The sequence below is a fragment of the Heterodontus francisci genome, chromosome 1 (genome assembly GCF_036365525.1).
Source record: "Heterodontus francisci isolate sHetFra1 chromosome 1, sHetFra1.hap1, whole genome shotgun sequence".
Lineage (NCBI taxonomy): Eukaryota > Metazoa > Chordata > Chondrichthyes > Heterodontiformes > Heterodontidae > Heterodontus > Heterodontus francisci.
The window spans coordinates 103,658,257-103,670,452 of record NC_090371.1 but is presented as its reverse complement, the minus strand read 5'-3'; the positions used below and the strand labels follow the sequence as shown (position 1 = coordinate 103,670,452).

The 12,196-nt window shown below is 42.4% G+C and overlaps 1 protein-coding gene across 1 annotated transcript in view; it reads left to right on the top strand.

Moving 5' to 3' along the window:
- elovl7a (ELOVL fatty acid elongase 7a) overlaps positions 1–12,196 on the top strand; it is a 68,173-nt gene that overhangs the window by 41,307 nt on the left and 14,670 nt on the right. Inside the window, exons 4-5 of the mRNA XM_068033876.1 lie at positions 8,549–8,629; positions 11,742–11,798. Of these exons, the coding sequence (XP_067889977.1) occupies positions 8,549–8,629; positions 11,742–11,798 (138 nt within the window). The remainder of the gene's footprint in view (positions 1–8,548; positions 8,630–11,741; positions 11,799–12,196) is intronic.

Here is a 12,196-nt window from a genome sequence, read left to right as displayed (position 1 = left end):
TGAATCTTTGAAATTCTTTACCCCAGAGAGTTGTGGACGTTCCATCATTGAATACATTTAAGGCTGGGATAGACAGATTTTTGGTGTCTCAAGAAATAGGAACATAGGAGCAGGAGTAAGCCATTCAGCCCATCGAGCCTGCCCCACCATTCAATACGATCATGGCTGATCTTCCACTTCAATGCCTTTTTCCCCACACTATCCTCATATCCTCTTATGTCATTGGTATTTCAAAATCTATCAATCTCTGCTTTAAACATACTCAATGACTGAGCTTCCACAGCCCTCTGGGGTACAGAACTCCAAAGATTCACAACCCTCAGAGTAAAGAAATTTCTCCTCATCTCTGTCCTAAGTGACTTCCCCCTCATTTTGAAATTGTGTCCCCTGGTTCTAGATTCCCCAACCAGGGGAAACATCTCAGCTGCATCTACCCTGTCTATCCCTTTAAGTATTTTGTAGGTTTCAATGAGACCACCTCTCATTCTTCGAAACTCTAGAAAATACAGGCCCAGTTTCTCCAAGCTCTCTTCATAGGACAGTCCCGGCATCCTGGGAACAAGTCTGGTGAACCTTCGTTGCACTCCTGGTATGTCAATAATTTCCTCTTTAAGGTAAGGGGACCAAACCTGCACACACTACTCCAGGTACAGTCTAACCAAGGTTCTATACAATTGAAGCAAGACTTAAATACTCCTGTACTCAAACCCTCTTGTGATAAAGGCTAACATACCATTAGCCTTCTTAATTGCTTGCTGCACCTGCATCTTAGATTTCAGTGACTTATTGACAAGGACACCCAGGTCCCTTTGTACATCTACACTTTCTAATCTCTTACCATTTAAGAAATATTCTGCGCATCAGTTCCTCCTACCAAAGTGGATAAGCTCACAGTTTTCCCCATTATATTCCATCTGCTACATTCTTGCCCATTCACTTAGTCTGTCCAAATCCTCTTGAAGCCGCTTTGCATCCTCCTCACAACATACATTCCCACCTAGTTTTGTGTCTTCTGTGAACTTGGAAATACTACATTTGGTCCTCACATCTAAATCGTTGATAAATATTGTGAACGGCTGTGGCCCAAGCACTGATCCATGTGGTATCCCACTAGTCACAGCCTGCCAATGTGAGAATGATCCGTTTATTCCTACTCTCTGCTTTCTGCCTATTAACCAATCCTTAATCCATGCCAGTATATTACCTTCTATCCCATGTGCTTTAATTTTGCTAACCAATTTCCTGTGGGGGACTTTATCACAAGCCTTCTGAAAATCCAAGCATACTACATCCACCGACTCCCCTTTATCAATTCTGTTAGTAACATCCTCAAATAATTCCAACAGGTTTGTCAAACATGATTTCCCATTCATAAATCCATGCTGACTATGCCCAATCAGATCATTATTATCCAACTGTCCATTTATCACATCCTTTAGAATAGATTCTAGCATTTTCCCAACAACTGATGTAAGTCAAACAGGTCTGTAATTCCCTGTTTTCTCTCTCCCTCCCTTCTTAAATAGTGGGGTGATAATTGTGACCTTCCAATCTGCAGGAACTGCTCCAGAATCTTTAGAATTTTGGAAGATGATCACCAATGCATCCATAGCTACCTCTTTCAACACTCTGGGATGTCGAATATCAGGTCCTGGGGACTTATCAACCTTCAGCCCCATTAACTTCACCAATACCACCTTCTTACTAATTTCCTTCAATTTCTCATTCCCCTAATCCCTTGTATCTCTAATTCTCGGAGATTTCTTGTATCTTCCTCTGTCAAGACAGACACAAGGTAGTCATTTAGCTTCACCATTTTTCTATTCCCCATTATAGATACCCCTGATTCTGCCTGTAATGGACCCACATTTGTCTTAGCCAAACGTTTCCTTTTTATGTGCCTATAGAAGCTTTTACAGTCTTTTTATGTTTTTTGCTAGCTTACATTCATATTCTACTCTCCCTTTCTTTACCAGTTTCTTCGTCCTCCTTTGCTGTATTCTAAAATCCTCCCAATCCTCACGTTTACTACTATTTCTGGCAGCTTTATAGGCCTTTTCTTTTAATCTTATACAATCCTTAACTTCCTTTGTTATCCACGGTTTACTTTACTTTTGGTTTTTTTGTGCCTTGAAGGAATGTATAGTTGTTGGAAACTATAATATTTCTTTAAGAGTTTCCATTGCCTAGGTACTGTCATATCTTTTAATGTATTTTCCCAATCCACCTCAGGCAATTTACCCCTCAATCCTTCATAATTTCCTTGTTCAAATTTAATACCGTGGCTTCAGATTGAACCACCTCACTTTCAAACATAATGTAAAATTCTATCATATTATGGTCACTCATCCCTAAAGGTTCTTCAAATCAAGGGATATGGTAAGTGGGCAGGAATGTGGAGTTTAATCCTAAGATCAGGTATGATCATTTTGAATAGCGGAGCAGGCTCAATGGGCCATATGGTCGACTCCTGCTCCTATTTCTTGCGCTCTTGTGATCAACCATCCCTGCAGTTCAAGGAATGGGCAGGAAAGAGACCAAGGAGTGATGAACCATGACCAGGGAGCAAGAGAGACATTGAGAGGGAGGGGGAACAGAGATGAAGAGAGGGAACAGGGAGGTAAATCGGGAAGAGACGGAGAGAGAGATGTAGTGCACGGAGAGAGACAGAGAGGGGGTGGGGAAAGAGATCTAGATCATTCCTGATAGGTGGACATCAATCCCGAATACTTTGCATTGCTACATCAAGTGTGCAGGCAGAGATTGATTACTAATGCAAGCAAAAACGTTGCCAGGTATGCCACTAAGTCAGTCGGCTCAATTTTACCGGCCCCTCGATGTCGCAGGTCGCAGCGCGGAGGCTGGTAAAATTCTGTGGGGAGAGACCCGCCTTGACCTGCAACGTTGAGAAGGGCCCACTGCATATTACCAGCGGCGGGGGACCTCAGTGTGGCACCCCCCCCCCCCCCGCCCCCCCCCCACCACTGCCTGGCGGCAGGCCCTTCACCTCCATATGCAAATGAACATTAATAAGATGTACTTACCTGCAGGTGGCAGCTGTCCCACGCAGATTTAATGGCTACCATTTATGCTCAGCGTGCCTTTGGAACACCGCATGGAGTTCCAAGGTGAGAACCTGGTGGAGAGAGTGAGAAAAACTTCAGGAAGGGAAGGGTGGAAGAGTGGCAAAATCAATTTTTATTGGATCTGGGGATGGTGGTAAGGGGTTATAGGCCAAATGTTAGAAGTTTAGAGGGTAAAGTTTGGGGAGGGAAAAAGGCATGTGTTGGTCACTTTGGGCACTGAAATTTTTTTTAATTTTTTGATAAAAATTTAACACATCTGGACTTTAACAACTTATAAGTAATTCTAAGGGCTTAAAACCCTTTAAAAATGGGTTTCCATTCCGACACAGAAGGGCCGCCGAGGAGCCCCCACGATATTTCTTGCAGGGGGGTCATTTAAATAGTGGGGGCAGAGCAGCCGCCCCCGATGATGTGTAGGAGTGGCCTCCACATCCTTGGCAACGGTGTCTGGTGTCTGGCGAGAAAGTAAGCCAAGAAAGTAGTCTTCTCATTTAAAGCTTCTTCGCAAAAATGTGCATTAGTTGTTTTGATTAATGTAAGATAAATTTTTAGTGCCTTTATCTTTCTGAATATTTCTTCACCGGCCCCCTATTTAGGACAAAAATTGTAATGTGGGCCCCCCATGCTAAAAGGTTAGACACCCCTGATGTATAATGTAAATCAAATTGGAACTGACCTTTTACTCAATGTTAAATGGATGGTTATGAGCTCTATCTGAATATTTAACAATTTCTTGGCTAAATCTTATCTGAGAATTTTTTTTTATAGTCAATGTAGTTCAGTGGTGTGTTCTCAGACTTAGATATTGGCAGTCTACTTCACTGTGCACTTCACCAACTAAGGTACAACAAAAACTATGTACAAGTATGTATGTCAGTGAAAACATGGGAGAAGGAATGCAGACAGAAGGGAGGGCAAGAGAAAACGTGCCAGTGAAGTGAAAATGTGGAATGGGGGAAAAGAGGAGAGTGCAAAAAATTGTAGTTATAAGGGAGGGTAAGAAAACAGGTAGTGAACAGGTGAGGGGAGAAGAATTGTGCAGATAGGAGGAAAACTGAGATGGAGTGAATGCATTTGTACAATGGAAGATTAACATTTTTTGGCTAGAACCTCTCCTACTTTCAACTATCCACCGTGCAGGCCACTGGGGCCTGGTACCTTCATCACTAAGTTCTTTTAATTTTTTCAGAAGCAATTTATTTTCTACAGTTCTGGCTAACAATTATTCTATCCTCCTGTAGTACACCTGTGTTCTTCTGACATCATGTAAAAGTTCTAAATATTTCCATCATGCAATCATTTTCCAGGTAGACCTCCTCCTTCATCCACGTGGCCCTGTTCTTTGTGCTTCTAAAAGCCCTTATTGTTGCCATTTATATTTGGAAGTTTTTTTTCCATAGTTTTGATTCCCTCTAATCTCTCTTCCAAATCATTATCGTTGGCCTTCTCTTCCCTTATTAATTTCAATCTCTCTTTAGCTGTGGAACTCAATACTTTTTACCTTGACATAAATGTATTTATTTTGTAAATCTATCATTTGAAGATTCCGCACTGTTGACTTGCCAACTAACTTTTGTTCTGTTTATTTTGGCCAGTTTTCTTTATCACCATTGTCTCATTTTGTCTCTATCTTTTGGCTCTTGTATAGTGATAACAACCTCAGTTCAATTACTCATTTGATTTCCTCCTTCCACACTGGTTATTTACCCCACCTCATTCCCAGAATTAAATCAAGCAGCACTTCTTTCATTGCTAGATTAGGAAAAATATTGAGCTATGAAGCCAGTCTTGCATGCTTTGTAAATACATAGGGCCATGAACATGCCAAGTGGAAAAAAAAATACCAATGAGGGGAGAGAGAAACAGGGAAGGAAAAGAGAAAACATGAGGGGCATTGATAGATTAGATAGGAAGAAACTTTTTCCTTTAGCAGAGGGGGCAATAACCAGGGGGCATAGATTTAAGGTAAGGGGCAGGAGATTTAGAGGGGATTTGAGGAAAAATATTTTCACCGAGAGGGTGGTTGGAATCTGGAACACACTGCCTGAAGAGGTGGTAGAGGCAGGAAACATCACAACATTTAAGAAGTATTTAGATGAGCACCTGAAATGCCATAGCATACAAGGCTATGGGCCAAGTGCTGGAAAATGAGATTAGAATAGGTAGGTGCTTGATGGCTGGCACAGATACGATGGCCGAAGGGCCTGTTTCTGTGCTGTATGACTCTATGACAAAATGCAGAGGGACAAGAGAGGGCACATGAGGGATGTGTGGAGGAGGTCGACCAAAACGGGCTGGGAAGAGAAAAAGCTTTTTAAAAAAAAAATTGTGCATTTAAATTGATACAACAAATAGTTTTCAAATTCTCAGCACAGATTTATTTATGCACTCATTAAGTTAACTACCGTGGGCAACGAAAACACTTGCTTTCTAGAAGCTGATCAAAAATAGTTGCTCAACTGTGGCTGAGCAGAATTACAATCTTCATTCCAAATACTTGTCCTTTTGACTCTTGCCTCTGCTGGTGCTTGCTCTTAACTTCCATTACCTCCCCAATGCCTTTCTCCAACATGGTACATCTTACTGTCTGTCTTTTTTTTTAATAAAAGAAAAAATAGGTGAAGAACTTGGCAAAATCAGAGTTACTGATTCTTTATCCTGCTGAAAACTGTACAATTTGGTCCCCAAAATATCAGTAAAATTCCCAGAATATGGTTGCATTCCTTCCATCTACAAAAGATGATCGGCACGCAGCAAACAATCCATTTAGATGGGTTGTCTTCTCTTGGTGCACCTTTGCTGATGGCTGTGAAGGTCAATCGTTAAGAGGCAGGTTCTGCCACAAATCCTGCACATGAAGCTGCCAAATGACAGCGTTCTTGTTTTTGATGTTGGCGCCTGTTGCTAAGCTGCAGTAGCAAGTGGTCGTTGTGGTAGTGCATATCAGTCCACAGGATGTTGCCATTTCCCTCTTTCACCAGCTAGTGACTCCTAAGTGCGATAGTCAACATTTAGGGCCTTCATGTCATACTTGCAAGCATCCTTGAAGCAAAGCTTTGAGCGCCCCACTTGGGCGTTTGGCCCCAGCTACCTCACCATGCAGAAGGTCCTTGGGTATGCGACCGTTTTCCGTCCTGCGGACATGTCCGAGCCATCAAAGCCGCCTCTGTTTGATGAGTGCCAACACGCTTGGGAGCTGTACCTTTGACAGGACTGCCACATTTGTGATTTTGTCCTGCCAGGATATACCCGTAATGTGCCGCAGACAGTGAAGATGGAAATTATTGAGCTGCTTTTCCTGGTAGCTGTAAGTCACCCATGTTTCAAAATTATACAGCAAGGTGCTGAGAACGCAGGCCTTGTAAACCATCAGCTTGGTGTTATCCCATGTGCATTTCACAAGTCAGCCAAAGATGTTAGCTACTTTCCCTACACATATATCGAGCTCTGCATCAAGGGATAGGTTGTCTGTCACTGTGCACCCAAGATAGCAGAATTTGTGAACCACTTCCAGAGGGGGGGTATTTAGTCTGATCAAGGGTGGAGATTTTTTTTTTATTCTTTCATGGGATGTGGGAGCTACTGGTAAGGCCAGCATTTGTTGCCAAACCCAAATTGCCCTTGACAACTGAGTGACTTGCAAGGCCATTTCAGAGGGCAGTTAAAAGTCAGTCACATTGCTGTAGGTCTGGAGTTACATAAAGGCCAGACCAGGTAAGGATGCCAGATTTCCTTCCCTAAAGGACATTAGCGAACCCGATGGGTTTTTATGACTATCGATAGTTTCATGGCAACGTTACTGAGACTAGCTTTCAATTCCAGATTTCTTTCTTTTAAGTTAATTAATTGAATTTGAATTCCATCAGCTGCCATGGTGGGATTTGAACCCGTGTCCCCAGGACATTAGCTTGGGCCTCTTGATTACTAGCTCAGTGACATTACCACTACACCACCATCAGGGGCAGAGATACAACAGCTTGTCCCATGACCACAGTTTTCTTGAAGTTTATAGTCAAGGAGAATAAGTTACAAGCACAGTCCATGAGTCTTAGTCGCTGAGTTTCTGTGTGAGCTATTAGCGCAGCATCATCAGCATAGAGGAGTTCTCTGTTCAGGACGTGATATGTTTTTGTCTTTGCTTTCAGTCTTGATAGGTTGTAGAGCTTGCAGTCTGACCGAGTGTGCAAGTAGACTCCTTCCCTATCTGCAGGGAAGGCGCAGGTCAGGAGCATGGAGAAGATGATGCCAAACAGAGTGGGGTCTAGGACACAACTCTGTTTCACTCCATTCTTCACTCCGAAACTGTCAAAAGTGGAGCCATCAAACTGTACCGTGTGTGTATATAATTAGATAATTCAGTTTCACGTATTCAGTCACTGTAAATGAGTAGCCATGATAAATATTAGCATAAAACAGCATCTTTTCCAACTCTGACCAAAACCATATTTAATACAAGGGCCACATTAAATAAAAGCAGTACATGGCCATGTGCATTTCCTGATTCTCGTGTTACATTTCTAGACAAATGAATTCTTGGTAATCTTCTTGCAGATCGTTGGCTCCTATGCAAATTTCTAACAAAGGGCAGTCACTTGGAATGTACAGAAAACTTTCTCTCCAATTGAAAATGCTTTACTGACACACTATCAGAATAGATGTAGCCGAGAACTTTTTAATGAATTAACACCAGCCATTCCCTCCTGTGTTCTGACCTAGAGCCTGAAAAACAATGAAGCTCTGGTTTTGATCTGTGCAGTTTCTGCCACCAAATAATTAAACTGATTTGAGCCTGAACCTCCTCTACTTAAGCAATGGAATAATGTCTTGTGTGTTATAACACTCCTGTCCTTGATAAACAGTATATTATCAATTTATTGAATAAGACGATCTACTAACTTGTAATTTAATCAGCATATGAAATATAACAGCATCACTTATGGCTCTCCTATAAACTCATGGAAATCTATTTGTTTGGAAACTGGCTGTTTGCAGGTGCAAGCGCCAACAAGAGATTTAAACTGAAGCTGAAGAATTCAATATTAAAAACACAAAATGTTTGTATATCCCATGCATTTACCCACTGACCTTCAAGAGAGTTTGATGGTGTTTTTATACTGGTGCCTGATTAGTTTTGATTCTTGGAGGCTAGCGTTCTGTATTTATATTAAATTGGACTTTCATCTCCTCCTTGTGGCTGAAGGCTTTTGATTCCATGGCTGATATTGAGATTGGAGTGTGAAGAGCTCAGATCCTGGACTCCAAAATCTAGATAAGGTTCTGGTGCAAAAGGAGCTTCGTGTTGTGATGTAACAAGGTTGTGCATGGGTGAAAAAGAATTTCTGTAACCAAATTGATTTAGCAAGGATTTTTGGTGTGTAAGCAAGTATTAAAATGCCTCTTTGATCTTCTTGGATTTTTGTGTGTGCAGTAATTAACTTTTTTGTTGCTTTATTAATTAACAGTTTCTTATGTCCGGCTGGGCCACGGGATACTCATTCCGCTGTGACATTGTGGATTACTCCAGGTCACCACAAGCCCTCAGGGTAAGTAAATATTCAACTGCCCTTTTCACAGTCCTGCTTTAAAACGGAGTATATGTTGGTTTCTGATTTGATTTCTGGAGGTCGGTTTTCAATGTTGTGGGTGGGGGGGTGGGTGCGCGGTCCATGGATGATGGGGAGGGAGAAGTATGTCGATTTGCAATTGGTCTGCCAGGAAAAACAGCCTGGTATTGTAACAACTGCAAATAGTTTTGGCTGAGCAAAGTATAGAAGTGAAGCATAAAGTTTTTTGCATGCAGCCAGAATTACCATATACAGGGGGAAACAGAAGAACAATGGCACCAGGTGCATGGGAACACCATCACCCAAGTTCACCTCTAAGTCGCACATCATCTTGACTTGGAAATATATCACCGTTCCTTCATCGTCACTGGGTCAAAATCCTGGAAGTCCCTCCCTAACAGCACTGTGTGTGGGGCTGCACTGCACGAACTGCAGTGTTTTAAGAAAGTGGCTCACCACCACCTTCGAGGGTAATTGGGGATTGGCAACAAAACTGCAAACAATTTTCTACATTTCATGAACAAATAAAAACTCTTATGCCTGCTCACATTTTATGAAAAATGAGCAAATTGGAGGTAAATAGTGATTTAAAAGGTGTATTCTGAGGAATTTCTGAATCCTAAATTGTTACTCCTGGAAACAAAACAAAAAACTCAGTTGAGGCCTGTTTCTACATCCAATACGTTATTTTCTGCCTCTCCACACTTTTAGATGGTACAAGTTGTAATTTCTTTCTCTCTCTCCTCTTGTTTTGAGACATTGAATAGATGCCCCCTCTACTCTTGACCCCATGGCGCTGTTTAAAGACCAGGGATATTCTGCTGCCCTAAGCAAAATTTCTCCCTTAACCATGAGCAACAGAACTGATTTTCTGATCATTTATTTTAACTGTTCTGGGGATTTTGTGTATGCATTGACAGCAAAAAAATTGTGACTGCACTTCAAATATAATGTATTTGTTATGAAGCCTTTTTTGAAATCCCAAGGATGTGAAAATTTAAGAACATAAGAAATAGAAGCAGGAGTAGACCATATGGCCCTTCGAGCCTGATCTGCCATTCAGTACAATAATGGCTGATCATCTGCCTCAATTCCACTTTCCTGCCCACTCTCCATATCCTTTAATTCCCTGAGAGACCAAAAATCTGTCTCTCTCAGCCTTAAATGTATTCAAATGATGGAGCAACCACAACCCTCTGGGGTAGAGAATTCCAAAGATTCACAACCCTTTGAGTGAGATAATTTCTCTTCATCTCAGTCCTGAACGATCGGCCCCTTATCCTGAGACTGCGTCCCCGTGTTCTAGATTCCCCAGTCGGGGGAAAAACCTCTGTCTTCCCTGCCAAACCCCTTCAGGATCTTGTATGTTTCAATGTGATCACCTCTCATTGCTGTAAACTCCAGACAGTATAGGCCCAATTTACTCCGTCTCTCATCATAGGACAATCCTCTCATCCTAGGAACCAATCCAGTACACATTCACTTTACCGCCTCCAAGGCAAGTATATCCTTCCTTAAATATGGAGAACAAAACTGTGCACAGTACTTCAGATGTGGTCTCACCAAAGCCCTGTACAACTGTAGCAAGACTTCCTATTCTCATACTCCAATCCCCTTGTAATAAAGGCCAACTTGCTATTTGCCTTCCTATTTACTTGCTTTACCAGGGGGCAGGTTGTTCAACCTTGCCCGTCTAAGAGCGAAGTCCAAAGTACGGAAAGTCCTCATCAGGGAACTCCTCTTTGCTGACGATGCTGCTTTAACATCTCACACTGAAGAGTGCCTGCAGAGTCTCATCGACAGGTTTGTGGCTGCCTGCAATGAATTTGGCCTAACCATCAGCCTCAAGAAAACGAACATCATGGGGCAGGACGTCAGAAATGCTCCATCCGTCAATATCGGCGACCACGCTCTGGAAGTGGTTCAAGAGTTCACCTACCTAGGCTCAACTATCACCAGTAACCTGTCTCCAGATGCAGAAATCAACAAGCGCATGGGAAAGGCTTCCACTGCTGTGTCCAGACTGGCCAAGAGAGTGTGGGAAAATGGCACACTGACACGGAACACAAAAGTCCGAGTGCATCAGGCCTGTGTCCTCAGTACCTTGCTCTATGGCAGCGAGGCCTGGACAACGTATGTCAGCCAAGAGCGACATCTCAATTCATTCCATCTTCGCTGCCTCCGGAGAATACTTGGCATCAGGTGGCAGGACCGTATCTCCAACACAGAAGTCCTTGAAGCGGCCAACATCCCCAGCTTATACACACTACTGAGTCAGCGGCGCTTGAGATGGCTTGGCCATGTGAGCCGCATGGAAGATGGCAGGATGCCCAAAGACACATTGTACAGCGAGCTCGCCATTGGTATCAGACCCACTGGCCGTCCATGTCTCCGCTTTAAAGACGTCTGCAAACGCGACATGAAATCCTGTGACATTGATCACAAGTCGTGGGAGTCAGTTGCCAGCGTTTGCCAGAGCTGGCGGGCAGCCATAAAGATGGGGCTAAAGTGTGACGAGTCGAAGAGACTTAGTAGTTGGCAGGAAAAAAGACAGGCGCGAGGGGAGAGCCAACTGTGTAACAGCCCCGACGAACAAATTTTTCTGCAGCATCTGTGGAAGAGCCTGTCACTCTAGAATTGGCCTTTGTAGCCACTCCAGGCGCTGCTTCACAAACCACTGACTACCTCCAGGCGCTTATCCATTGTCTCTCGAGATAAGGAGGCCAAAGAAGAAAGGCCAACATGCCATTTGCTTTCCTATTTACTTGCTTTACCTGCATGCTCACATTGTGTTCCTCGTACAAGAAAACCCAAGACCCTCTGAAAATCAACATTTACAAGTTGCGCACCTTTTTAAAAAAAAAAATTCTGCTTTTCAGCTCTTGCGACCAAAGTAAATATTCTCTCACTTTCCCACATACTTCATCTGCCAACTTGTTGCCCACTCACTTAACCTGTCTATATCTCTTTGCAGCCTCTGTGTCATCCTCACAGCTTACGTTACCACCCTAGCTATATAAATTCAAATTTGTTCTTTCTGGAAGAAAGTAGATGGGCTGCACTTTCATTTGTCAATATCTTTTTGTCCTAGATGGCCTGGACGTGCTGGCTTTTTTATTTATCCAAGTTTATTGAGTTGTCGGACACTGTAAGTATCGTGGGAGCTGGTGAGAAACTTTATTTGTATCTTGACATTGGCACTTTCAGTACTTTTTAAAAAAAACAATTGTTAATCTTGTAGAAATGTGTATCCCGTTACATAGAAACCGAATGAACTAAGTTGCAGCATGATATGTTTTAAGAAAAGTCTCTTTAAAAGGTTGCAGTAAAAGAAGTTGTATGAAAAATTGTATGCTGCTGTTTAAAGCTGTAACTTGGTTTGCAGTCTACAATTCAGTCTCTGGGCTTTTGCAAGTTTGACCTTTGTCAACTTTTGAGACACCCTGTTTGTTTCTCTGTCCCACAAACAAAAAGAAACACAAAATTAAATGTTGACATTACATTGACTCTGGAAATATTTTGACATATTGTATAAAAGTATGCAGC